Source organism: Ramularia collo-cygni, assembly GCF_900074925.1.
Source record: "Ramularia collo-cygni strain URUG2 genome assembly, contig: RCC_scaffold04, whole genome shotgun sequence".
Classification (NCBI taxonomy): domain Eukaryota; kingdom Fungi; phylum Ascomycota; class Dothideomycetes; order Mycosphaerellales; family Mycosphaerellaceae; genus Ramularia; species Ramularia collo-cygni.
In genome coordinates, this window is record NW_019716258.1 from 449,410 (window position 1) to 475,988 (window position 26,579).

At 53.7% G+C, this 26,579-nt stretch overlaps 10 protein-coding genes; 3 read left to right on the top strand and 7 right to left on the bottom strand.

Moving 5' to 3' along the window:
* Positions 1 to 990: 990 nt before the first annotated feature.
* RCC_03314 (probable ERV25 protein (component of the COPII-coated vesicles)) lies at positions 991 to 1,697 on the top strand (the record flags this gene model as incomplete). XM_023768604.1 has 2 exons in its annotated part: positions 991 to 1,188; positions 1,251 to 1,697. 2 exons carry the CDS (start codon positions 991 to 993, stop codon positions 1,695 to 1,697), a joined length of 645 nt encoding a protein of 214 aa, XP_023624372.1.
* A 248-nt stretch (positions 1,698 to 1,945) lies between these two features.
* Positions 1,946 to 2,459, bottom strand: RCC_03315 (uncharacterized protein; the record flags this gene model as incomplete). XM_023768605.1 has 2 exons in its annotated part: positions 1,946 to 2,241; positions 2,297 to 2,459. The coding sequence occupies 2 exons, from the start codon at positions 2,457 to 2,459 to the stop codon at positions 1,946 to 1,948; spliced, it is 459 nt and encodes a 152-aa protein (XP_023624373.1).
* A 434-nt stretch (positions 2,460 to 2,893) lies between these two features.
* On the bottom strand, positions 2,894 to 3,908 carry RCC_03316 (related to EMI5 Protein required for transcriptional induction of the early meiotic-specific transcription factor IME1, also required for sporulation; the record flags this gene model as incomplete). XM_023768606.1 has 2 exons in its annotated part: positions 2,894 to 3,402; positions 3,461 to 3,908. The coding sequence occupies 2 exons, from the start codon at positions 3,906 to 3,908 to the stop codon at positions 2,894 to 2,896; spliced, it is 957 nt and encodes a 318-aa protein (XP_023624374.1).
* A 409-nt stretch (positions 3,909 to 4,317) lies between these two features.
* Positions 4,318 to 6,591, bottom strand: RCC_03317 (uncharacterized protein; the record flags this gene model as incomplete). XM_023768607.1 has 2 exons in its annotated part: positions 4,318 to 5,907; positions 5,998 to 6,591. The coding sequence occupies 2 exons, from the start codon at positions 6,589 to 6,591 to the stop codon at positions 4,318 to 4,320; spliced, it is 2,184 nt and encodes a 727-aa protein (XP_023624375.1).
* Positions 6,592 to 9,037: 2,446 nt separating this feature from the next.
* Positions 9,038 to 11,832, bottom strand: RCC_03318 (related to 3-phosphoinositide-dependent protein kinase 1; the record flags this gene model as incomplete). XM_023768608.1 has 2 exons in its annotated part: positions 9,038 to 9,406; positions 9,463 to 11,832. 2 exons carry the CDS (start codon positions 11,830 to 11,832, stop codon positions 9,038 to 9,040), a joined length of 2,739 nt encoding a protein of 912 aa, XP_023624376.1.
* A 2,149-nt stretch (positions 11,833 to 13,981) lies between these two features.
* On the top strand, positions 13,982 to 16,435 carry RCC_03319 (uncharacterized protein; the record flags this gene model as incomplete). Its single annotated transcript, XM_023768609.1, has 1 exon — positions 13,982 to 16,435. One exon carries the CDS (start codon positions 13,982 to 13,984, stop codon positions 16,433 to 16,435), a length of 2,454 nt encoding a protein of 817 aa, XP_023624377.1.
* Positions 16,436 to 16,571: 136 nt separating this feature from the next.
* On the bottom strand, positions 16,572 to 17,525 carry RCC_03320 (related to bifunctional 4-hydroxyphenylacetate degradation enzyme; the record flags this gene model as incomplete). XM_023768610.1 has 2 exons in its annotated part: positions 16,572 to 17,182; positions 17,255 to 17,525. The coding sequence occupies 2 exons, from the start codon at positions 17,523 to 17,525 to the stop codon at positions 16,572 to 16,574; spliced, it is 882 nt and encodes a 293-aa protein (XP_023624378.1).
* A 620-nt stretch (positions 17,526 to 18,145) lies between these two features.
* RCC_03321 (related to ATP-dependent RNA helicase mss116, mitochondrial) lies at positions 18,146 to 20,227 on the bottom strand (the record flags this gene model as incomplete). The annotated part of the gene is made up of 1 exon (XM_023768611.1): positions 18,146 to 20,227. One exon carries the CDS (start codon positions 20,225 to 20,227, stop codon positions 18,146 to 18,148), a length of 2,082 nt encoding a protein of 693 aa, XP_023624379.1.
* A 1,090-nt stretch (positions 20,228 to 21,317) lies between these two features.
* RCC_03322 (uncharacterized protein) lies at positions 21,318 to 24,140 on the bottom strand (the record flags this gene model as incomplete). XM_023768612.1 has 4 exons in its annotated part: positions 21,318 to 21,486; positions 21,592 to 23,265; positions 23,331 to 23,963; positions 24,013 to 24,140. 4 exons carry the CDS (start codon positions 24,138 to 24,140, stop codon positions 21,318 to 21,320), a joined length of 2,604 nt encoding a protein of 867 aa, XP_023624380.1.
* Positions 24,141 to 25,191: 1,051 nt separating this feature from the next.
* Positions 25,192 to 26,505, top strand: RCC_03323 (probable ketol-acid reductoisomerase (ilv-2); the record flags this gene model as incomplete). XM_023768613.1 has 3 exons in its annotated part: positions 25,192 to 25,425; positions 25,484 to 25,762; positions 25,813 to 26,505. 3 exons carry the CDS (start codon positions 25,192 to 25,194, stop codon positions 26,503 to 26,505), a joined length of 1,206 nt encoding a protein of 401 aa, XP_023624381.1.
* Between the last annotated feature and the right edge of the window lie 74 nt (positions 26,506 to 26,579).

Genomic DNA, 26,579 nt, shown 5'->3' on the forward strand with positions numbered 1-26,579 from the left:
ACGAAACGGCACATCTTCTGGGTGTATGCTGACGGCAGATCCTTCAAATGTACTGCAATCCTGGGATGTGAGCCTTCGCCACGGCGAGAGACACCAACATCCAGTTGGCTTCAAGGTTCAGCAAGAGCAGGCGATACAAGTTTGAGAGGGTGGACCTGGCCAAATTGTTGGGCTTCGCGGGCCTGTTTCTTGGGTCTCACTCCCGGCGATCTGTCGAATGGCGTTTCAACGATCCTCTTCGCGCGGGACAAGCAACATTATGAGTGGCATCATCGCTTCTCAGATCACAGAACTTGGCAGGTCCGTCGAACAAGAGTCTCCTGCTACTTGGATAGCTACAGGGTGCGGGGAGATGTTCATACCTAGGCGCTCAAGGCGATGGCAAATTGGCGAGCGATGGGCTGGAACATAGTCCTGTGGATCCGGCAAGCGTTCCTTGGAGACGAAGGCTACTTCTACCTAGATGTGAGCATCTCAAGAACAAACTCAGAAGACCGCGAAACGCCGCTTCTTGGTGAGTCGAAGTGGACCGCGAGATCCACAGAGCCGTCAGCACAGAGGCATGCAGGGAATCCAGGCAAATACTCAAGTAGCCAGAATCGAAAGCGCCCATCAGGTCAAATCACTCATTGCGTCTCCATCTGACCGTCAAGATCTTCATGTTGTGATTAAGGATGCATTACTGCGCTGATACAGCTCGAAACTGTAGCATTGTAATGGAAGGTGCACATAAACAATCCGCGAAGGACGCAGACCCGCGATCAAGGTCAGGGAAGCAGTCAAGGGTCCAGGAAGGTCCGGCCCGTCCTCGGGATAAAGTAACGACACGCTCGCTGCATTTGACACACGTAGGCTTTCCACACGCACGTACATACCCACCCGTCGCGTCAAACACCGAAGAGCAGAGTCTGTTTATAGACAAATCTTCCCCCGAGAAATCTATCTCTGGACTTCACAGCCACCACCAATCCTTTGCGCAAAGATCCCACGATGCTGGCCCTTCAATGGCTGCTGGCAACTCTGCCTCTTGCCGTTGTGTCCCTCAAGTTCGACATCCAAGCACACCCTGGCCACGAGTCGGCCGCGAAGGAACGATGCATACGTAACTTTGTTGGAAGAGATCAGCTGGTCGTGGTGACCGTCACTGCAAGCGGCGCCCGCGGGGATGGCCAGACGCTGAACATGCACGTAAGTCTGACATGGCATATGCACCTTTCATGGCTTGGAAACTGTACCAATGGAGAGACTAGATCAAAGACGCCGTTGGCAATGACTATGGCCGACCACGCGATATTGCAGGCGAATCGCGCCACGCCTTCAACGCCCACGATGACAGTGCATTCGACGTGTGCTTTGAGAACATCCTCACCGCCAAGCACGCCGTCATGTCGCCCTTTCGCAGCATCGAACTGGACATTGACATTGGCGCCGACGCCAAGGATTGGTCTGCCATTCAGGCTGGTGAGAAGCTCAAGCCTGTGGAAGCAGAGCTGCGCCGCATCTCCGAGACCGCAAAAGAGATTGTCGATGAGATGGACTACCTCCGGAGTCGAGAGATGAAGCTGCGGGATACCAATGAGTCGACAAACGAGCGGGTCAAATGGTTTGCTTTTTTGAGCATGGGACTGTTGGTTGCATTGGGCGTGTGGCAGATCGTATACTTGAGGGCATACTTCAGGAGTAAGCATCTCATTTAGGTGCGGCAAATTAGGTACACATGCTCTCCCAGCTCTCGTCGACTTTCAGCCATGCGGGTTCCTCGTGCTCAGGATCGTCCTCTTCACTTTATGGAGTAGAATTTTCCACGACATCACTTCGCAGGAGACGCCGCGTACGACATCATCTCGAATGGCAGGTCTCACAATTCGGCACCCTCCGCTATGCCATCACTCTGCCACGCCTCTGCTACGTAAGTAGCGCACTTTGGGGTCTTCTCGTGGACATGCTACACACAGTCAGACCCATGGCGGGGATCAGCGAGTCCGTTCCTGCTCAGCTCAATGACAGCCTCTGCGAAATCGACGGCCATCTCGTTGTTCTTGGACAGTGTACCACGAATTGAGTCGGAGATGAGATGTCCGGAGTCGTCTGGTTGCTCGCACAAAATGCGGTATGCTGCGCTCTGCAAAAGGAAGAGCTTCATTGCGTTTGGCTCGTGCGTCGCGGTGTAAATGTACTCGAGGCGGAAGGCGGGAGCAGTCATTCTCTCGGCGCGATAGTAATTCCTGATGAGATCCATCACTGCGGGATTTATCAGCGTCGTTGCAATTGTGTGTTCTGAGAAATGGCAATGTACCCTTGTTCTGTAGCTCTTCAATGTTGGACTTCTTTGCGAGGACGTATAGATCGAGATAGTGCTGGAAGGTATGGAAGTCGGTGGGACCGCCGAGTGAATCATGATTGTCGGTCCATCGCTTGAAAAGCGCTGAGCTGGCTGACGTAGAGGCTGAGGTAGACATCCTGAGGTTGTGTAGAAGTTGTTGATGATGATTGAGCGTGTTCAGACGGGACTCGGTGAGGCAATGCGATAGTTATGATGATGGTATATGATACATGTAATGAACAGGTCTTTAAAGGTCATATGTAAGACTGTCGTTCGATGACTGCTTTACAGTCTCAACTGCATTGAGCCTTCCTCATCGTGCTGGAAGCAGGTGCTTTGGTCATGAAGTCCTTCAGGGGTTGTGGGACGTTCCCACCTGCAGCATCATCCTAGGGTCCATCTGGCTCCTCATGCTCGCATAGTCTACCAGTTGATGAGGAGATGTTGCACTGTCGATAGTTTCAACGCGGCGAGATGTCAATAAGATGGTGCTGTATTTTCCGGAGTCACATACCAGTCGTGCGGTGTTTTACAATATGTACAGTTCAGAATCATGCATCACCTCACCGATCATGGTCGGTCGAAGTTCTTCAGCTCCGGCATGAAACCAAGTCCACCGCCCTTCCTGCCGCTCGAGTCCACCGGTGCCTCCTCGCCTCCAGCAATATGAATTCCACCGGCGCTGCGATCAATGACGTGCTTCCTCAACAACGACAGAATCTCACTGTTCTTCCACCTCTGAGGTACAGGTCGGTAGGCAGGCTTGAAGGTGCCGACAGTCTGCGCCCACTCGCCAGTTCCAGGCTTACGCACCAACTTCCCACCCGCGCTGTTCGCTCCTCCCTCCATATCCTTGCCCTGTGCCTCGGGTGCCGCCATGTCTGGTCCCGCACCCTCAGCATATGCCATGGAAGTAGGCGGTGCCTCCTGCGTCGTCCAGTAGTAGATATCCCAGTCGTTCTCGTCGAGGAATGTGTCATACTGCTGCAGCTGTGCCTCCGTCATCGAGCCGAGGTGCTCATCGGCAAAGGTGGACAGCAGCAGGTCGGACTCTAGCGTCCCTCTTTTGCGGCTTTGGTCTGTAATTCGAACAATCAGCGTCAGCAGGGCGGACTTGACCAAGCGGCTCGAGCTTACAAAGGAGACGGGCACGGGTGGTGTTGACGTCCTCGCCTGTGCGGCGGAGTGGCTCGACCTTGAAGGTTCCGCCCTCAATTTCACCTACCCCTAGGTCTGCATTCACTCCGGAGTCAGGGGCAGCTGCCTGTGTGCCGCCCGTCATCCTGTCCGTGTTCTCCTGCACCGAGTCTTTGGGCACAAAGTCCTTGTCTACACTTGTGATGAGCTCCGGTGGAGCAGCATCCTTGCCAATGCTGGGCATCTCGTTGGCAATGGTCGAGGTGGTGTTGGTCATGTGCGGGTTCAGCGGCTTCTCTTTCATGTACCGCCTGTATTCTTCGGCAGTATCGTTGCCTCGTTCATTGAGAGGGATGCCAGCGAATCGAGAGCTGCTGCTGGTGAAGGATCGCACGTTGGAGCGCGCGAGCAATTGGCTTGATCGGAGAAGTAGACGAGCGGGAGTCATGGTTGCGATTTTGGCCAGTCTGTGTGAAAGAGAAAAGATTATGGTGGAGTGTTGGTATATTTGTTTGGCCAGAGCTCCAATGTCCTTCGATGATGATGTCGATTTGTTCGACCAATCAGCGCAGCCGCCACAGATTGCCACCTACCTACCGATGTGATAGGGTGAGGGTTGGGGTAGTGTGCCTTCTTGAATTCCGCAGACTCGACCGCCAACGCGAAAGTTATTAGCATGCAGTATTTCCAGATGCAGCAGAGAAATGGTAGTACACCTCAAGCTCAGCACGTGCTTCAAACGCAGTGAATGGGCGCGGATCTTACAGTCACGCTTCTTTCACTCTTGCGCTCTCGCGCTGCTCACACGACAAACGCATGCATCGATGGCATTGCAAATGGGTATCATAGTCTACATTTCATTCATTCGAGAAGAGGCGAGCCCGCCACGAAGCCATCTTAGCCGTCGCCATACTCGCCGAACTCCTTCTCCTTTGCTGTCTTTCACCGTCGTCATTCACCTCCACCTGCCCCAGAACACTCATATCCATCTCATGACCCGTTCCATCTCCAAGCGAGCCCCTACTGCGGAGAAAGCTAACCCCTTTCTTCCTTACCTGCGAGGTCGGTCCCAACATCCCAGTCGCAATGCTCAACTCATCCCGCTCTCTACGGAAGAGCGAGCCACGCATCGAGCTGTCTTGATCGTTTGCATCAGAGGAGTGTGTGGGAAGCTCCCATTCTCGGCCAGCGCAACACAAAGCCTCCACGCAGCACTCCCCCACCAGAATCTCATGCAGTCGTTCTCGAACTTCGAGCGCCGTAGGGCGGATTGTGGCGTTCTGTGCCATCATCGAGCGAATCAAGCGGAGTATGTCTGGTATGCCTCGAAAGACTGTTTCGGTGCGGCCAAGGCTGTCTTCTTCGAGGACATCGATCCAAGCGTGTATCCTATCTGGTGTAGAGTGAAAGGATGTGTCGGTTCGATAGGTTGTCTTGGAGCTGGACCTAGAAGAAGGCACAGCAACGCGCGTGCTACGAAATTTGACGAAATCAGTAATCTTGCCCCGGATTACGAATGTTATGATATCCAGAAAGACGCAGCCCAGAGAGAATATGTCCGACATCTCAGGCGTCGCATTAGGTAGGTCTTGCAGCGTAACTGGATCTATTAGATTGGACCGAGGGAGAAGTGGCGTGCTTATGCTACGATTAGACGACGAAGAACTCGATTTGTGCGATGGTGCTACCAGGCGGCGGGAGAAGTTACGGATACTTCGTGGTGATGCAGCGCCTCCCAAAGTCGGCGAAAGGGCCACAAAGTCAGCTCCAATACTGCTGGACCGAGCAGTGGCAGACGGTGGAGTCTCTGGACTAATGCTCGCCAGATTAGTAAAGCTGTTGCTTCGCGTACTGCTTTCACCGGAAGAACCGCTTGTAGAGCTACTGGTGTCGGAGAGTATGCTCAGCTTACGGCTCTTGTTGAAGAAGCTCATGCTGCTGACAGGAGGTGAATTGTTCCGAAGCACGATGGGCGTCCTGCATATTTGCGATTCCGGCGCGGCGTAGTCGTAGGGTTCCGTTTTGATGACCTTCTTATTCCTCTGGAAGGTCCCAATGCAGCCAACATCGGCGAATGTTATTCGGTTCTTGACATCAATCCAAATATTGGATGGTCGAATCGCTGTGTGAGCCACGCCACGATGGTGGAGTGATGCCAATGTGTCTGCAAGACAGTGCAACCACTCACACACTAAGATCGATCGCTCCACCGGGTTGACTTTCATGAACTGCACAGGAGTGCGATGGTCGATAAAAGTCCCCAGAGTGTGCTCTGGGACAAAATCCGACAGGATGTAAGCCGAGCCCTCGGTTGAGTATGTGGCCCAAGCAGTAGCTACATGCTCGTGTGAAAGTGCTCTCGCCTTCTTTACATCTCGTGTAAATGTCTCAAGAAGAGATTGACCGGTATCCTTGTCTGTCAGAGAGTACTTCCTTCGTGTAAGAACCTGCGACACATGAAATCAGTACGTGCAAGAAGCAACGTTACAGCGCACTCTTGTTGCGCCCTCGTATCTCAACATAACAAAGTAACTCACTTCTTCGGGGCGACTCGGAAGATGTACGCGATCATAAGGCTGCAAGCAGACAGCAGGCGGTAATGTGTTGACGTACTCCATCGGTATGTGTTCTTTCGGGCCGTAACTGATGTGGTCTCCTGCCTTGAGCTCTCGTAGGAGATAGACAAACTGCATGTCGTAAAATCTCTTGTTCAAGACTTCGTCATTATCATATGAAAGCTCCAGACTTTTGACATTCTCTAGAGGGATCGGAAGGTCATCATCGTCCCACGAATCGTCTATACAGCCAAAGATTTGGTCCGGCACGCCTATCTGGGTCAGGATCAGGAAGAGTCGTTTTGCACGGTCCAGTATCCATTCCATGTATGTGTCGTCCGTTAATCCTTCTCCAAAGGCAAGCGGTCGATCCAAGAATTCCCTCTCTTCGCCACGGAGTTTGGATATCACGAATGCGCGGGTAATTCGCGCGTCGATGCGCTCGTCAGTCCACCATTTCTGTTTCAATGCCTGGTGAGGCGTGACTAGTGAATGACCGCCGTAGCCATAGATGTAGGCATTCAAAGCAATTGTTGCGGCTGTTGGAGGTACCTGCGCAAAAGTACGAGCGGCCATGTCGATCAGCCGGGGGTGGTGTGATGATACGGGTCGTTGAGTTGGTATTAATGTTATGCTATTATGGGCGCAGTTTTTCGTTGTTGTGAATGTACATATTTTGAAGAAGAAAAGATTGTGTTTACCGGATAGACAACCAGAGATCGGACGCAGGAGAAGGAGAAGGACGCAGCTGCACTACTCGCGGTGTACAAGCGAGAGTMCATCGATAGCTCGTCTGGAAGGGATTCCGCCATGCAAGCAACGTCTGGGATGGAGGAGATCGAGCGCCCAGTGAGGTCGAGTGTGGACAAGAGAAAATTGTATTGGTGGAGCGTCGCACGTTGGGAGGCCAGCAGACGCCTTGTACGACCTTTCGGACCCGACCAGCTGGGTGCAACTCTCTCGCTGCCCGTGTTTGTGCGACCTATGGCATCTCATTTGGCGTGCATGCGCGTCTGGACGAGGTTGTCACTTGGCTTGGACGGCCCCCACTGCCACGATGGCGCTTGCACGCGAGGTGGCGCCTTCATGTCTGCCTGTCATTTTTTTGCACGTCGGTAGAAGTCTGACTAGATGCTTAGGGGGTTTGTAAAGTGGTGTTGGTGAACAGTATAGACAAGTCGCTGGTTGCGATAGGAGGACGAGATCAGACGTGGCTTCGTCAGCTCCACCAATAGAACTAATAGCCTTGAATGCAGACGCATCAACGGCACAGCAGCACAGATGCTTGTATCGTCCACGGCTCGTCAACGGCCGCGACCTGCGGTACAACATTTGTTCGACAGCGCTATACTTGACAATGAAGATGCCCCAAAACGAGCTTCTTGACCTTCTCATTCATTGCTCCCACTGGCGCCACTGCAGGGGCAGGCGGCGTCAGCTGAACGATGCTGGTGCGAGTCTGGCTCACGCTGGCAATGTTGCCATTGCGGCTCGTCGTCATGTCGATGCTGCTGACTTGGCCAGCGGAGGTGCCTGCTGTGTGATGACAAGGTACATATCATTTGCATTTCGCTCAAACACACTGTCAGATGCGAAGTTGTGAAGTACTGATGAGCAGCGTCGTCGTTCTACAACGGCAGCGGTGTGTCGCACTGCACGGGTGAAGTGGGGTGGAGGCAGTACCTAGTCTGCAGGCTGTACTGCAGGGCGACTGGCAGAACCACGGACAATGTCGAGTCCACGCGGCGGCCGCTGTTCTGGAAGGCAAAATACGAACGGTGAACGACACTCCAATGCTAGACCCATGATCCCGGCATGAGAGTTGACGGCGAAAACGCGATTGCCGTAACGAGGAGGCCGGATCGACGACTTCCATCACATTTTCCTTTTCGCTTCCGGCTTTGACAGCATGGTCGACAGGGATGCCGAAAGCCAACGCATCGTTCCCGAACCGTCGGAAAAGACCTAGACGTGCATTAGAACCAAAAGTCATGCACAAACATTCGGTCAAGAGTCGGAAAGGGCAGTCCGGCGACTCTCGGTCGAAGCAGGCATTGTGAATGCACAGCATCCGCCTGAACCAGCCACTTGTGAGCTGTGGATGTGCAAGCAAGGCACGGGATTGTCAGAATGCGAACAAGTGACCGACGACCTCAACAGAATGTCCCTAGCAGACGTTTCCGCAAGGCCGAAAAGACCTTGGAAGCCTCGTGGCGAGTGCGAGCAGCAGTCAAACGTGGAAGATGCATAAAAGTATCCGTCTGATTTGCGACAGGAAGGAAATGCCCGCAGAACAGACAGGTTCCGCTGTCGCCCCACTGACTCTTTGGCAGGTATCCATATAATATCTGCATCTTCTGACCCGCCCTCCTAGTTCCTGCACAATACGATGTATCAATCTCTCCGCCCGCGCTCTTACGGACTTCGTCGATGGTCTACACCATTGGGATTGCCGCTGCGGCACTTATGCAAAGTCTCAAAGTCGCACCCATGCATTCCACTTGAGAAATGTGTCCGTACAACCAAGTAACACAAAGGAGAATAGCGCGGGGAAGGAATCGAAAAATAAGAAAGGCAAATACGTAGTGTTCATAAAACACGCTTGCTCGCTGCAATCGCTTTCAAGATCCCGTGGTACTTTAGGGAAGCATACCATTYCCATATCTTGCGTAGCCAGTTCTGGAAGGAATTCGGCAGGTCTCCTCARGCAACCGCGTTCTGCCCACGAGTAACAATGTATGCACACGGTGGCGGTGAGATTTTGAATGATATTTTGACAACTGTATGGGAGAAAGTCGTGTTGGTATGTGGGTCCTTATGATTCGGCGGCGAGAACACCGGAGCATATGTGGTTACGCACGATCTCGCCTCGTACACCATATCTGACCCTTCTCCGGCACATGGTGGTGGATGGCGGGGAGGTTTGCGATTGTGCATGTCAGCCGTTGGCCTTTGTTTTTCAGCCCGGTGGTCCCTCATGCTTCAGCCTCGTGGGGTTCAAGCGTTCAGCAGCCATGTATTCCTAAAACACTGCCGCCAACCCACTCTTGGAATTGCGCTTGCTGAAGCGCCTCCTCCCCTTGAGACTCTCATCGTCGGTGTTCCTGCGTAAGGTGTGGCGGAGCATATGTCGTTCACCAGCGCTCGGTCCAGACAGGGGCATAGCAGCATCACCCCCCATGGAGTCGGATGGGCTACTCAGGCCGGTCCCCTCAGCATGGCTCATGTCGTTCATCATTGCTTCGCCCGAGTAACTGTCGGCAAGTGAGGTGGCCATGGCGACCTCGCGAGCTTGCTCCACTGCATCTAGCCACTCTTGAGTGCTGTACTTGCTGCCTTGGGGGTCAGAGGTAGTCGCGCGTGGATCTTCAAAGATATAATGTTTGTCTCGCTGCGTCAGGGTCAGTAAAGAGGTACATAGAGCTGCTTCTTGAGACATTGACTGACCGTGTCGAAACACCAGTATGTCAACCCTTTCGAATCGACAAAACTCTGCCATGTTGCACCAGGCGCTGCCAAGTTGATCTCCATCTTTGCTTTCTTCTCATTGCCACCAGTTGCAGCAACGACCAGCCTCGCACAGCTGGTGATCAAAATCAGCCTCTCGCGTTTCTTGTTGACGTTGCCGCTGAAGAAGCGAGCAAACTTTGGCTTTTCCTGCGGCGTGGAAGGTTCACCGTTCTTTCCGGTAGGACTGTTCGCTTGAGAGGAGGTTGTAACGACAAGATTGCCAAGTTTGAGTATGCGCTCGTTGTTGTTCTTCATTACGGGAGCCCATTCGATATCCAGTTGACTTGGTGGTGCCAACTCGGTGACATTCATGAGCTGCGGCCGTCTAGACTGCGCGGCCGTTTGAGGGTCAGGTTGAGATGAATACTGCGGTTGGACATGCGGCTGCGGCTGCGGCTGCGACTGCGACTGCGACGTCGCGCCCTGTGCTTGCATCGCCGTAGCAGCTGCCATGTTTGCAAGCTTACCACCGTTACCGTTGCTTTGACTTCGACTTGTCCCGTTGAGCCTTATAGGTGCCGAGGGGGGAGGAACCCATGGTTTGAGCATTGGTGCTGGCTGAACCCACAAACTCTTGCCCCACTTGATGCCTTCAAAGAACCTGTGGTTTCTGATGTGTTCAACGGGCAGTCGAGCAGCGGGATCTAGTACCAACAAGCGCTCCACCAAATCCTTCGCTAGCTCAGGAAAGCCGTTGGGAAATTGGTAGTCCAGACTGAGAATCTTCTGAAAGGTGAGATACTCATTTGCAGCTTTGAAGGGAGGCCTCCCTGCCAGCAATTGGTAAACGATGCATCCGAATGCCCACAGGTCAGACGCTTTGCACGCATTCTTATCGCGGRGCAGCTCCGGGCTAACGTACTCTGCAGTCCCTACGAAAGAATTTGCCTTGTCATTTCCCCCATCGTCGCCGTTGGTGGGACTTCCAGCATCTTCCGCCAGACTCCTGTTCGGCGTGGTTCGCGGATCGGGTAGGATCTTGGCCGTGCCAAAATCGGTAATCTTCACATGCCTCTTCTCGTCCAGGAGAACATTCTCCGGTTTCAAATCTCGGTGGATTACACCTCGACCGTGCATGTATGCTATGCTATCCAGAATCTGGGCCGCGTAGAACTGTGTGCATTCGACATCGAATGAGCCCAGCTTTTTCAGCGTGCCCAAGAGTTCTCCTCCTGGAGCCAGGTCCAAAACAAAGTACAATGACCGCTCGTCCTGGAATGTGTAGTACAGGCGAACGATCCCAGGATGTTCCGTTAATCTGTTGAGAGTATCTCGCTCAATGTTCACGTACTTGACCTTCTTCTCCTTGATGATGTGCCTCTTGTCCAGGACCTTGACGGCGTACTCGGTTAGAGACGTCCGGTCGACAGCTGCCGTAACCAGGGAATACGAGCCTTCACCTAACAAACGCCCAAACGTGAAGTCGTGCACGCCCTTTTTGACCTGACGCGTGTGCGACTGGCCAGATGCATCCTTTTCGCGTACCATGCCCGTGGCAGCTCCACGATCTCTCCATTCCGCCGCGGTGGCCGGCATGCGCGGTGCATCGGTATACTGCGCTTCCGAACCATCGTAGCCCCCTGCCTTTGCGCTTGAGCCGGTGGTGGGCACCCTAACCCTCTGTGAGAAAGCTCGCTGGGGAGCAGTACCATTGCCGTTATTGGTGACTGCGCTTGGCTGCCTGTAACTCCTGCTGGATTCCCGATGTGGCACGGAATCCACCATCTGGCGTGCACTGCGCGACCCACTGCGAGACAAGCCACCAGTGGGATCGCTCAGCCCGACATCGTCTCGGTATCTGTATGAGCCCTGTGTGGAGATGCCAGAGCCTGCAGAGGAATTGTGCTGTTGGGTGTACATGCCGCTTGTGCGTGAGCCCGGTCCACCGCTCTGCGCACTCGGTTTACGGGTCTGCGGGCTGTAGCTACCGGACTGGGTGGAGTACAACACATTCTGTTGCGCCTGTTGCGCCAGTGGCATGCTCCGGCGGTGATTCAGCTGCCGTTCTTGGATTTCGTGCTGCTGTTGAGCGGGCGAGCGTGACGCCGGCGAGGAAGCCAGTGGGATGTCGGTAGTCTGCACGTGGTAGGTGTCCGGGTCGAAGCCGAGGCTGCTGTTATCGTTGCTGCCGCCGCCAATGGACGTATGCGAGAGGGTCGGCAGGAGCTCTGCGGGTCGGCGGGCGGGGTTTGCCGTGACGGTGCTGTTGCTCTCGTCCGAATTCGACGATGTCGGCGGCGGCGGGGAGGAGGTCGGCGAAGGGTTGGCGATGCGCAGCGGGCCCAGACTGAGGTCGCCGGCACTCATCGTGGTGGAGGGGGAGCGCGAGCAGTAATGTACGGCATTCCGTACCGCGTGCACAGCGGTGAAGAGCCTCCAGTCGGGGTGGGGGATCGGACGGCGACGGGTGGTGGTGAAGGCGTCAATTTAGCTGGATCTCGCGATGATCAAGTGTTCGCGGACGCCTGTACGACGTGTGCATTGGACGATGCGTGCGCGTAGTCTCGTCTTCCACATACAGGAGGTGGTGTTAGGTTAGCTACTTGGGTTGGTGCGGTATGACGTCGAGAAGTGCACGTAGAACTAGAATACTTTACTCTACAAGTTGCAAACTGTTTCCACTCTGGACGCTACTTATCTTTCGCCAATTCACAAAGCGACATGACCATGACCGTGACCATCCCGAAGAACCAGTGCAGATTGCCAAAGCATGCCACCATGCCAACGTCACCCACGAGCTGTGCTGTGCTGAGATGTCAGACTAGGCCTCCAATTTCCTCCACTGCTCACAAAGATACCTACCTTACTTTACATGTATCGACGCACATGGCCGCGTGTGCAGATGTGGTGATTAATACCTACCTACATCAGCAACCTCGATCACAACCCCCTCCAGCCGAGCCGTACCTGCATCTATCATTCGCTCGGTTCCTGCAGAGCGAACTGAAGCACTCGGTGTCTTGAGTCATGGCATTGCCGTCATGAACGAACGTGCCCCTGCCCATCACAAATAGATGGGTCTGAGCGCCCAATTTCACGGCCGGCACATCGCCCTGTGATGAAAAGAGACAAACTCGCTTGAGTTTACACTCATGCGAAGCAGAAGACGGCCCGGCGAAGGTCATCCCAATCGGTTTCCTGCGAGAAACTCCATGGCGGGGTTTCCGACGACGCGAATGATGCTCCTAGCCATATATGACTGCACTCAAGCAAACATATGTTGCTAWCATTGAGCTGAACAGCCATTCCTTCATACGAACCTCGGACTGCTCAAGAATGACGCACGCCCTCCCATACCGCATGTCGTAGGTCTCACATCTGGCGCCTTTGATGACCTTTTCATCTACGCCGACCCAACTTTACAACACCGCAACGTTCCTAGATCCAGCCGCTCCGTACACCCGGATCTCTGCCCTCCAAGGCTTCATTCACAGTCTACCCGTCGCTCGTCGTACGGCTAACCTGGCGCTCTGGAGTCCAGCAGCAAACCAGACCTTGGAGGCTAAGGTGTGATTTGACGCTTATGACGATGAAGTGACCTCAAAGGTGTCAAGAGTTGTGTACATCGTGTCTACGCCAATCTCTCCCGCATCAGCCATYCTTGTCGTCTAAACGCGTTCGTGGCGTGGAACMGCCAAACCCAGGTTGGAACACTGCATGTCCTAAGAGACATTCTTCAGGGCGCCGAGATCATGGTATCTTACCTGAACGACCCAGACGATTTGTTGCGCGCCGTCTTGCATAGCTCAAAACCCAATACGCATTCACGTGTCACTTTCCGCCATGCAACTCTGTGGGCTGCCCTCTAGCCACAGACAACAGTCGACGAGCCTCCGCCGTCGACCACCGTGTATTTGCAACAGCCCTACAAGCGAACGAAATGGCTGATGGTGCCTTTGCGAGACGGACGACAGCATGGCTTGGTTACATCCGGTGCTTCAACAAGATGAAGCTTCCACATGACAAGCTTATGGTTGCATATGAAGAGCTCGCCGAAATCCATCGCGAACGTTTCTGAGCAGCCGTTCTTCTTCCTCAAGTAAGAACCCACTGCGATGTTCGCAACCGATATCGCAGCCCAATCATACATTTTGATGCCACACTTGCCGCTCTGCAGGATGCTGATCGTATCAATTCGTGGTGTCGCGGAACAGACAGTCCTTAGGTCCTCAAGGACGAGTTGACGTTCAGACTGCTTTGTGAAGAGAGACAGCGATACGTTGGTTGAAAATGCCCCGTGATACCGAGAGGCCACGACGATGGTAGGTCTTGCGTTGGCTTTGTTGGTCTGGAAATGTTGAAGCAGGAGTCGCTTTCCACTTTTCAAGCAGTCTGACCTGCTTGTTTTCTCATCACGCTCATTCGTAGCTTCGCATGTTTACATGTTTTTGTTTTGACCTTGCATTACACCTTTGTACCGCGCTTTTGTCCTAGATTCCCTTCTCGTTCAGTCAGAATGCTCCACTGTCCACCCTCACGAATCAACCTTACAAACTCCGATATAGCTGGCTTTGAGCGACGATCCGCTGCAAAGCAGGAAGCTGCCAGACTGGCGAAAGTCAACACAACCAAACCACGCTTGAGCGCTGGTCCAAGCCGAGCGATAAGACACAGCGTTGTCCGAGTAGATGACAATTCAGCCCGGAATCAAGCGCTCTCTGGCTCGTCAAGAGCATTGATCTGCAACGAATCTCGAAGCGAAACAGACTACATCTACACTCATCCAGGACGCACTTTCTTGTCGCCCCCAATCATCCACACCAGTGATTACGATGACGATAACAATGCAACTGGAAGGTCCAGTAGTGTGCCTGCCGAGCAGCAGCCGGTTCCCAGAATGTCGCCTGGATTTCGAACGCAGAGACGAGATGGATCTATACCCACTCGCGGCGGGAGTCTGTCTCCTTCAGCACTAGACGGCATTAGTGAGAGACGTTTGCGGCCACTGGCCATACAGCGGTCCTCGCGGGAGATGGCAGCTGCCAACTTGACCTCCAGATCCACAAGACAGTCTTCTCAGCGCGATGACTTTGTACTGTATGAAGATCCAGCTTCCATTCAGGCTTATATCGAAGCGCAGCATCTGCATCTTTGGCGTGCGCACAACGCACCGAACCCACGAAGCCATTACCTACAGCCCGATTTTGGAGGCACTGCCAGGCGTGCTCCCTCTTACCCTGTTCTGGCCACCACTGAACGTCCTGCACTTCCTGCTAATCTTAATCCTGGAGCACCAGCCTTCGTTCCTCGAATGCGGTTCGGCTCTGGCACACGTGGTTCGGAAGAGAACACACTAGGAGGCTCTAGTATGTCACAACAGTCCGGACAAGGAGCACGAACAGCAAGTACTCAAAGCACCTCCAACCTCCGCGTCCGCTCCTCCTTCGAACGTAATTCACAGCAGGGATACCGTCGACAGATTAGCTACAGCTCCACGACGAACAACACATCGGCCACCCGGCCCTCACCTATCCAATATCGTCGTAGAAGCCACACGGGCGATCAAGATGCAAGCCTTTCTGCCATATCTACAGTCGGGGAAAGATACCCAGCACTTCACCCCCCAAGCTCAATTCCCGCACCTAGGCGCAGTAGTGGAACCCAGAGACAGGTTGTCTTCCCGCGGCGAAGAAGCTCACAGCAGCACCTCGTCGACTGCCAACGAACGACCATACCAATGCCCATACGTTCGGGTAACGAACAGCGCCGCTCCAGTACACAAAGCAAATCATCAAGTCTAATCATACCAGACGTCTCAAATGATATGCGTGCGTCGCCCGCAGCTCCTTCGTCAACAAGCCATTCAACACCGAACCTGTTTCGGGCGACGTCACCAGCTCCACTTGCTCACAGCAGTGGTAGCTCACCTTCGTGGAATCGATATGTTGCTTCTCATCGAGACGGGTACCGCATACCGAGTGTGGTGAGCGCTGCAAGTGGTATCAGTGGTTCATCAGACAGCCGCGCCCACCAATTAGGTCATATGCCTTTCGAGGAGTCTTTGCTCAGCAGAGGATCGCCTCTGGATGAACTGCTACTGAGCTTCAGCCGCTTGTCTCCAGCCGATGGCCGACCCAGATCGGTTGGAAGATCTTTCCAACGACCTCCTGGAAGCCATACCAGAATATCTTTGCTTTCGGGCGACATTTTTCAGCACGATAATCCTGATGAGCAGTCCACCACGCAGAAGCTAGAGTACGGCGACTCTGGAAGACACCCGCTGAAGGCTGCTAATGACTCTTCCTTCTCCGAAGAGGATGCCGTGGCATTGTCCCTGGCTCTTCCATCTCCAAATCTGCCGTCTCCTTCACCAACTATTGCCTGCTCGCCAAATTTTCATGCTCCGACACCAGTAGCATTTCCTTCGACGCCAGCTTCAACATCCTCAGTCACATACTCTCCCAGATCAGAGTCCAGCCTTACGAAAGCACAAAGCGCTGTTACTCCCAGAGTTCATGTCTATGACGATCGCAAATCCCCACGCACTCAGCCTCAGACACCAGCAGACGTAAACGTATCTGCTAGGCCGAGTCGCACTCGAGCAACGACAATGTCCAGACAGGAAGTCGGTGCCGTTGCGGGAGGTTTGTTCTCGCCTGTCATTCCAGAGAGACGCCCCCATCGTCCATACACATATCCTACTGGTACCCCACCGAGCTTGGCCGATGGTGCGGCCATGCCGGGCAGACCTGGGATTGTGAGTAGGCCTGGAATTGTGAGCAGACCCGGTGATCGATGGGGCTCGAATGTTCGTGGAGATTTGAGGAGCAGCGAAACAAGCGAGAACGATGTTGAGGGTAGTTTGGCAGGCTTGGACGCAGATCGGCGCACTTGGATGGCGCGAAGGGAGGAGGGGACTCTAGATGTCACGYCTCCGAGGGAAGGTCGGTTTGAGAGGTATTTGCGTTGAGCGCAGATTTTAGGATTGAAGACGAGWGGTTTGGTACTTGGCCGATTTGGACAGCATCGAAACGCAGGAGGATTGGCAGGGTAATTTGATCACGAGGAACAGTAGGAGATCAGCATCGATGTGTTAGATCTATAGTCTACTCAAACTTCATTACATTCACAACCTTGCCAATTCCCTCGATGTCCACCACAACCTCATCGCCGTCCTTCAAAAACTTGGCCGGCTTCATTCCAAGTCCTACTCCACCAGGCGTTCCCGTCATGATCAGACTCCCTTTCTTCAAAGTCTGTCCAGTAGACAAAAAGCTCACCAACTTCCTCACACCAAAACACAGATCCGCAGTACCGACATTCTGCCTCTCCTCCCCATTGACCAAAGTCCTCAATCTCAATCCACTGGCATCACCCAACAACTTGGGCGAGACAATCGCCGGGCCGAGAGGAGCATACTTGTCAAAAGACTTGGAAAAGCACCACTGTGGCATCATGCCCGCCTTGTCTTTATCCATCTGCCAATCACGACAGGAGACATCATTTCCCGTGACGTAGCCCGCAACATAATTAAGAGCATCTGCTTCGGAGACGTTCTTGGCATCGGCTCCGATGACGATTGTTAGTTCGCCTTCGTAATCACAGTGAGTCTGGCCTAGTTTGGGGATTGGAACGGGAGAGCGAGTGTTGGAGACTGTTTGGGAGGATTTGATGAAGAGGGTGGGGTTTGCTGGGAGGTCGAAGCCTGTTTCAAGGACTGCATTTTCATGTAAGTGGATGATGAATTTTGGAGTGTGTGTGGGTGGGAAGGGATGTCATCGAAGCTTACTGTGTGTTTTGTAGTTTAAACCTATGCATCTCACAATCGGAACGTCTTCTGGAGTGAGAGGGCCGAGGAGCTGCTTGACGGAATCTTCTTCGCCGGTGTGCTTTGCTTCAACGAAACCGGCGCCCTCCAAGATTTTGACTTTCAAATCTCCGTTCAAGGCAAGTGCATCGATGTCGGGTTTTTCCTCGGAGACTATGGGCTCGCCATAGCGAATCTTGCCATCTTTCGCGGACACGTAGCGGATCAGACGGTCCCATGATGTCAATGCCATTGTTCTTTTCGTGATGGGGATGGTGTTGAAGTTGTGAAAGTGGGGTCTTGCTTGTGTTGTCTTRAAACAGGTGGGAAGCCGTGATAATAAAGGACGTAGAGACATCTATGTGTTTTGCGGGGAGCTTTGTATTATATGTTTGATTCGTAGCTGTCGTCCGCACTAGCCGGGAGGTGAGGTGGGTGCAAAAGTGGATCCCAAGGTTACCTATCCCCGGGCTCGGCTATGTGGCGGAGGACGAGACGACAAAGAACGCGTCTGGTCAGTGAAGACAAGGCTATATTCTACGCTTGAGCATTGCAGGTTGAGCTAAAGAAACCATCTCACAGAGGCACTGTATCGAATACGAGACCATCATCCAAAGCTAAAATGTAATGGGTATCTTGATTGGAGATTTGGCTCATTATCATGTCCTAGACATGATGTATGCCTCAGGAAACAGCAACAACTACTTTTACAATGGTGTCAATCCAGCAATTTAGGCACGCAGGCCATGTGCGCCGCCGCCATGCATTGAGCAAACAACCCCAATCCCACGTCCGGTTCCTTTCCTTCAACACACATATCTGTACAAATTTTCCACCCTCTCCCTTTCTGTTCATCACCATGTTTTCTCTTGCTCACATGGYWWWTKKWTYRWTRATMYGRCGACCMCCKMGATCKMCACCATCCTCGCGACCTCCGTATGAAGGACGTCCACCGCCATACCCTCCCCGGCTACCACCTCCACGGCCTCCATAGCTGTCTCCATGGCCTCCGTAGCTGTCCTCACGACCTCCGAAGCCTCCACGCTCGCGGGGAGCGCCGCCGCGATCTCCAAAGCCGCCTCGGCCGCCTGCACGGCTGAACCCATCACGACCACCGAAGCTGCCGCCTCCACGACCACCAAATCCACCCTCGCGTCCACCAAATCCACGGCCTCCGTCTCGATCGCCACCAAAGTTGTCGCTTCCAATGTTGACGCCCTCGCAGCGGTTAATTCTCAACTTCGATGCCAAACCAGGCGCAATTTTCGGCGGGTCTGTGAGTCCCCATCCATATCTCGAGAGATTGTTCATGGCATTGATGAGCTGCTGCTTCTGCGGCATCCATGAGTATATACCCAACTGAGCCATGTACACCTTTGCCTTCTCGCCCATTGACACGGTCTTGATAGCAGCTTGGTACATGCCGAGGATTCTGCCAGCTTTGACAGGGACATCTGCAGCTTTGGTGAGATCTAGACGAGGAATCTCCAAATCTTGGTTCGGCTTGAGAGGGAGATCACGGAGTCTGTGACGTGATTCCTGCGCCTCAATAGCGTTAAGAATAAGCCAACCCTCGCCTTCCTTTCCTGCACGAGCGGTACGTCCGATACGATGAATGTACTGCTCGCGGCTGGACGGGAGACCGACTTGGATGACGTGAGTAACATTGGGGAAATCCATACCACGCGCGGTGACATCTGAAGAGAGCAGAACTCCAGACTCTGCTCTCCGGAAGTCCTCAGCAGCACGAGTGCGGTAAGATTGCCCTAGCTTGGCGTGGATCTCGATAATGCGAGCTGGCGCCCATGGATGACCGTGGCCGGAAGTGGAGCGCAGAGCCTGTAGCGCGGATGCAGCAAGGGCGACCTCTGCAGTAGCATTGAAGTATACAATTGCCTTGAAAGGCTTACCACCAGGTTGTTGCGCTGCCTCAACACCACGCTGGCAAATCTCAACCAATGTGGGCAAGGCATTCTCGAATCCGTTGACTGTAACAACATTTTGTGGGACGCGGTTGTGGGTTGGCTCTTCATCATCACGAACGCACTTGACGAATTGGAAGCCAGGCTTGAGAGTGGTGCGTACAAGCGATTGGACCTCCCTGGACAGTGTGGCGGAAAACATCATGGTCTGACGATCCTTTTCGGCAGAGGTGGGAAGGAGCCGCATGATCTCCTGGATCTCAGGCCAGAAACCTTGGTCGAGTAGTCGATCGGCCTCATCGAAGACTAGGGCGGAGAGGTCGGGGGCTTCCACGCGAGTGTATGAGTCGGAAAGAATATCCTTCAGGCGGCCGGGTGTACCGACTAGCAGATGACAGCCCTCGCGCTGAATCGCACGCAAGCCCGCACTCTTCTGCGTGCCACCCACTGCTACCTGCACAATGACACCCGTGTTACGCGTGAGCCTCTTGGCCTCGGCGGCGATTTGCTCGGCCAGCTCACGTGTTGGGGAGATGATCAGGCCTCGGATATCATCAGCGGTGGTACGAGGGCCGCGACGGCCGTGAGCACGGTCTGCGAGATGCGGGTCGCGATTGATGATGTTCTGTAGCATTGGCAGCAGAAACGCCATCGTTTTACCCGTGCCGGTCTTTGCTTGCGCCACGACATCGGTACCTTTCAGCGCCTCGTTGATGGTGGCAGCCTGCACCTCGGTCATTGTCTCGAGGCCCATGTCCTGTGTCAGGGTGCGCACGACATTGGGGTGGATGATCTTGCGCGTCTCCAGCTCGGCAAATTTGGTGATGGGCGCATCGCGGTCGGCGTCGGTACTGCTGTACGCTTCGGACGTCTGTCGAAGAAGCGATGACTGGTGTATGCTGCGAATCGTTGCGGGATATGAGGGTTGCGCCGCTATCCGTAGCGACTGTGATGTGGTGCGGGATTGCAGGGCGCGGTTTAGGGGAGAAGAGGTGGAAAGCGACAGACATCTCGCAAATGCGCGGCGCATCATTGCGGCTATCGTTGATAGATCGATTGATGGATGAAGCCGCTGATTTTGATACAATTTGAGAGGGGGAGAGAGAATGGGATGAACTGAAGATGAAGATGGAGGAATTCGTCTCTACATTTTGCGAGAGGCGACCAAACAAAAAAGTAAGTTTGGATTTGGACCCCTTGTGGTCATGGATCGGAGCGCAGTCCGTACCCACCGAAAGGCACCTACCTTACTGTACATCTTAGGCGCTTCGATTCCTTGCCGACAAAACATATATTCGGTACGCAGTCTTAATTGTACATAACAATTTGACTCGGTTGGAGTGTCCTCTTGCGCATCATTCCCCGACACAGTGACTCCCATCTCTCCGCGGGAGTGTATGTTGATTGCCAGGGTTAGGGTTGGGGTAGCATGTCACGGCCACCAGACCACTCTCATGCATCCGCCTGGGTTTGAACTGTGGTAGAATGTAGTAGATGACCAAAATCGCTCACTAGTTACCTGAGCAGTGCCTCAAATTGGAGTGTCGCAAGCGGAGAAGGGATCCGCACCCAATTGCTGTCATTCGCTTGTTCTATTGCAGCAACTGGATCGAGGAACTCCCACTCACAAGGATGGGCTTCATCGGCTTCACAAAATCTACAAAACGGCAGAGGACAATGGCTGGCGCACTAAGCATGCCCGTGATTCATCACACTCAAGACCAAAGTTTAGTGATCTATCGATAACCATGAACGGCTTGACAGAGCAAAAGGGTAGAACCAAAGTAGCGCATATTGGGCTTGAAGAGCAAGGCTCGAGGGGACCCCATGGAGTTTCTTGAGGTCCAACTTAGACCCATCGCTTCACATGCCCTACGTATCACGACTTATGTATCWTGGCTATGACCCTGTTCTTGACTCTGCATTGACAAAATGCCAAGACCTTCCTAATTAGGAAGCTGGAAATCGGAGCAGTCAGCCTGACCACACCTGTTCCCAACATTGACGTCGTCAAACCGGGTCATGAACTCGCACACTTTGCCGTCAAAGCAACGACCGAGAAACGACCGATGCATGTAAGCGTCCCGGTCGGATTACACCTCGCGGGATATTTTCATGTGGGTCTAGCGTAGTCCCTCCGCGTCGGTCGAGGAAGCTTCTGTCTCTGGATCAACACCCCAAAGTGCGTTACTCGCATCCTCAGCTGCGCTGTACTCCGTCACATTATCGTGCTCATCTTGCTCGTACTGTTGTACCTTCAAGGTCTGCTCAGCCAGCACCCCGGATTCGTACCTAGGGGGGACCAAAGTTAGCAAACATGCCTCGTGTAAAGGTGTTCCAAGTGTGTACGCCGTTGCCAACGATACCGGAAACATGTTCCATCCGAGAGAGACATACCTGTTATCATCCTCGCTGYCCATCAAGCCAAGTCTCCGGATCCGTCCATTCAGGCCACCAGCTCCATCCTCTATCTCTGCCTCGACTTTCATCCGGTACTTGATCTGATTCTCCAGTCTCGACATCTTGATCTTATGGCTATGAGGTGTGTGCCATTCATCGCCCTCAACCCCCTTCCAAGCACCATTTCTACGGCAGAAAGCCATGAAGGAGGCCCAATTCTCATCCTGCGACAACACGTCCGGATTGCCTATAACGACCAGCCCTGACATAGCACGTGTCAATGCGACATTAAATCTGCGAGGCTCGTAAATGACGCCCAGTCCGCGTGCAAGGTCCTGATCGATGAAGCGGTCGCGAGTGCGAGTGGTGCAGACGATGACCAGCTTGAACTCGAGTCCCTGGTATGCTTCTAATGGACCTATGTTCACGCGATTCAATCGCATAGAATGGTCTCTTGCCTGAAGCCGTAGCACCCGAACCTGGGCTCGAAATGGAGACATAATGCAGATTTCGTGCTGTTGRAGCAGACCCTCTTCCAGGAAAGAACGGGCACACTGTAAAGCTTGTCTGGCCTCGCCGATGTTGTACCAACCGCCACCGTCCTGCTCGATCTCATCGGGCGCTTGGTTCGTGATGAACAAGATTGGCATATCGTTGTGACCACCGAACCCGCTCCACGTAAGCAAAGAGTCAACATTGGCTGCCGACGGCTCAAGTGTGTCGTTGTAGAAAAGCGAGGACGGTATTGCAAGAATTCCGGGATGAGACCGATAGTTGCGGATGAGATCTGTGAAAGGTGGTCGAATAACGGGAAGCATCTCTTGWGTAAGCCTTTGCATGATACCCCCAGTTTGMACCTGCCTTGCAAGAGGATGATCGCGGTACAAGGGACGAGAAAGCAGTCGTTCGAATAGCGAGATCTGCATCGCCTCCTTGGACGCTGTGCGTGGACCGAGTTGGTGCTGATCGCCGACCAAAGCCACCGCGGGTAAAGCCATCTCTTTCGGGAGGATCCCTTCTGGAGGCGCTACTACCAGGAGTGGGATCAACGTCTCGGGTTCTGTCGCCTGTGCAGCTTCATCGATGATCAAGCTAGTCCAATGTAGAGGTGGATTGATAGGCGTGCTTTCGGGATGCAGTACTGAGTGCATGCTCCTCTCGAGGAAGAAGAGATCCTTGTTGCTCAGCCGCGCACGGTGCAAAATTTCAGCATCGTGGCAAGTAACAACCACAACCCTTCTCCTCAGAAAGTCGGGAGCAGGTGGCAAGGAAAAGATGGTCCCATCAACGAAGCAAAACGGTAAAATCGAGTCTGGGACCTCTGGAAACGCTCTTGCAGGAGAATTTAGTCTGAAGAGATCTTTTGGACCAAGCAACTTACTCAATCTTTGCACCAAAGTGTCTGCAGCAGAGTCGGACGGGGCACAAATCAGCAGCCGCGAAGTGGAATTTCTACCCAGAATCTGTGTTGCCAGTTCAACAACTGTTTTGGTCTTCCCAGTGCCAGGAGGACCCGACACAAGATACGGCACTCGACCGTAGTGAGCGCCACAGAACGTTGAGATTGCTTTGCCTTGCTCGTAGTTGAGCAGAGGGTCATGCAATGGTAGGGAGCTCTTGCCAGGGTTGAGTTTCTCCTGTAGAACTCCATCACTTGGATCGGGAAATAGCCTGTACGGATAAGGTCAGCATTGTGTGCAAGACGAACATGCGAGGCGCACGATATGCTGTCTTACATCGACCTCATCCACTCCTCGCCGCTTAACGACATTTGCTGCTGAGCTCCATTGACGGCCCTTTGTAAGGCGTACAGGCGATCAGACTGCACCGTGAAACGGGCGTTGAAAAGCGGGCTTGATTGATGTAAGTTGTCAACCCTTAGGGTGACCATCTCTCTTCGACGATCAAGGTTCCAGACAACGGCATCATACCGCCTGATCACCGCATGAGGCAGTGGCTGGCCGTTCATGTCACGAAGAGCAAATTGTGGAATGATGTTTCCGAATCGGTCAAGCCGGATCTGGCGCAAATGGACCACATCCCCTACCTCGATTCGCAGGCTGATTTCACGCAGCCCAGGTACGTGCAGCAAGTATGTTGAGTGCTCTGAATCTTGACCAGCTCGGAGTATTTGCACCTGGTATAGGTCATGTTCGTTGCATTCTTCTTGGAGAGCCTTTTCTTCTTTGGAAATTGCGGCACAAAAGAAGTCGGAGTATGTAGAGATTCCCAACTCGCCGCTGCAGGCAGTCCGGGCGGATTGCCCGGTTGACAAGCTCTGTTGAGGTTTTGGAAATGCTGTCATAAAGATGGCCCCCGAGAAGGACTGGACATACGCTTGGAAGTCAATCCACGGTGGCGCGGCCGACCTCTCCAGAGTCAGCAATTTGTTTCGAAGATACGAACGTTTCCACTCACGGAACAGAGAGAGCTGGAGCATCGTTKACACTCCTCAGACTCTTCGGTACATAGGCCTTGGCATATACATCGAGTGTTGACACGGGTTGCTTTGACGCCGCCGAGGGCGTAGGGATCTCCGCACTCATGGACATGAGTGCACCGGTGCCGGGATAGCACCGCTCGAAAGAGCCTTAATGGCCCCAAGTCAATGTGACCTCCAATTGTGGGAGTTCCCAGTGTAGAGGCGTGAGAAGCGGATCGCAGCTATGGTCAGTAGTTCTGGGACGGTGAATTATCTTCTCTATGAATGGGTCTGACTCAATGCTTCCACCTATCCGCACCTGCACAAATCGAACGCAGTCTCTTGCCGTAAAGTACCTAGGCTCACAGTCATGTGTCCACCTCTATTGTCGTGGTCGCACATGCCGTAGTGGCCGCATTTGTGCTTCGAAATTCTGTCCCGGCGAGCAAGTGAAGATGTTGTTAAACGGRGTATTGAGGTGGTGGTCGACACGAAATTGATGCTATTTGAGAGCGGAGCTCAAACGTCTGCGTGTGACGACCCAAAAGTGGTGAAGYAAGGTAACCTCTAGCAAAAGTGAAGCTCCGCCGACTGCCGTTCATCCGCTACCCCAAGGCCTTGATTGAACAATCGTAAATTGTGATAGCAAGCAAAGATTGGAATCGTAGTGTGTAGTGATGCGTCGAAGAGCCTGGACCGGTGCCCGGGTCCGCCGTAGCAAGTTCAAGAGGACGATAGGTAGGTAAGATAGCGCAATAGGACGGACCCTTGGACGGGAATCGACCTTGGCAATCTCCATACCGCCAACGAAATTCGGAGCCAGCCGAGGCCGGAGAATGGCATTGAGCTGCTCCAAGAATGCCCGAATTAAGCGACATGAAGCTCACGAGCTCACCTCACCTCATAGTCGCCTGACGAGGTAAGGACTGGAGACTGTCCAGTCYTACCTCCTGTCATCAAGCGACGTACGTGTATAAACAAACGCAGTATTATCCATGAACAGCACGGACATTGTGAAAATAGATCCCAATAACAATGGCTGGTGTGAAGGCTAGAAGCGATATCGGGCTCTGGGAAAAACCTCCTAGAATTCAGTCATCTCCAAGATTCCGACAGCTTCACCACACTATTCCTCCCCATCTCTCCACTCGTCCCCACAACCCCCAACATACACAATGGCAAGCAAAAACGCCACCCGTGCGCTGCGCGCATCCATGCGACAGCTGAGGGCTCCAGTCCAGCAGCGCTTGTTCGCTGTTGCTGCCGTGAACGCCAGCCGTCCAGCTGTTGCAACTGCACAGAAGACCTCCTTTGTGCAGCAGCAGATCCGCGGCAAGAAGACTGTCGATTTCGCCGGCGACAAGGAGGTTGTCTTCGAGCGCGCTGACTGGCCGCGTGAGAAGCTCTTGGTAGGTGATGCTGTTGCGCACTGTCAATGCCCCGTCGACACACTGACACCATTCCTAGGAATACTTCAAGAACGACACTCTCGCCCTCATCGGCTACGGCTCGCAGGGTCACGGGCAGGGCCTCAACCTCCGCGATAACGGCCTCAATGTCATCATCGGCGTGCGGAAAGGCGGTGCCAGCTGGAAAGACGCGGAGCAGGACGGCTGGGTCGCCGGCAAGAACCTCTTCGACATCGACGAGGCCATTAACAAGGGCACCATCATCATGAACCYGCTCAGCGACGCTGCACAGAGCGAGACCTGGCCACACATCAAGCCAATGCTCACCAAGGGCAAGGTATGTACCGTTTCCATCCCCCTCCTGCTGCACCATCTAACCCATGACAGACTCTTTACTTCTCCCACGGTTTCTCGCCCGTCTTCAAGGACCAGACCAAGGTCGAGGTCCCCTCCGATATCGATGTCATTCTCGTCGCCCCCAAGGGCTCCGGACGTACCGTCCGCACTCTCTTCAAGGAAGGCCGTGGTATCAACAGCAGTGTTGCCGTCTTCCAAGATGTGACTGGCAAGGCTGAGGAGAAGGCCATTGCCCTCGGTGTGGCTGTCGGCTCCGGCTACATGTACAAGACCACGTTTGAGAAGGAGGTCTACAGCGATTTGTACGGCGAGCGTGGTTGCTTGATGGGTGGTATTCACGGCATGTTCCTCGCCCAGTACGAGGTCCTCCGGGAGCGTGGCCACTCCCCATCCGAGGCCTTCAACGAGACCGTTGAGGAGGCGACCCAATCGCTCTACCCTCTGATTGGTGCCAACGGCATGGACTACATGTACGAGGCTTGCTCCACCACCGCCCGTCGCGGTGCCATTGACTGGAGCAAGCGCTTCAAGGAGACCCTCAAGCCTGTGTTTGAGGATCTCTACGACAGCGTCAAGACTGGTAAGGAGACTCAGCGCACCATGGAGTACGCTGGCCGCAAGGACTACCGCCAGGCGTTTGAGAAGGAGATGGAGGAGATTCGCAACCTTGAGATCTGGAGAGCGGGCAAGGCCGTTCGCAGTCTCCGCCCTGAGAATGTGTAAAGAAAGCGCTGCCTGCTTTTCGCCGCGAAAAATCATATCCAGACTCTGGCTTGTCAGGCATGGCGTCCTGTACC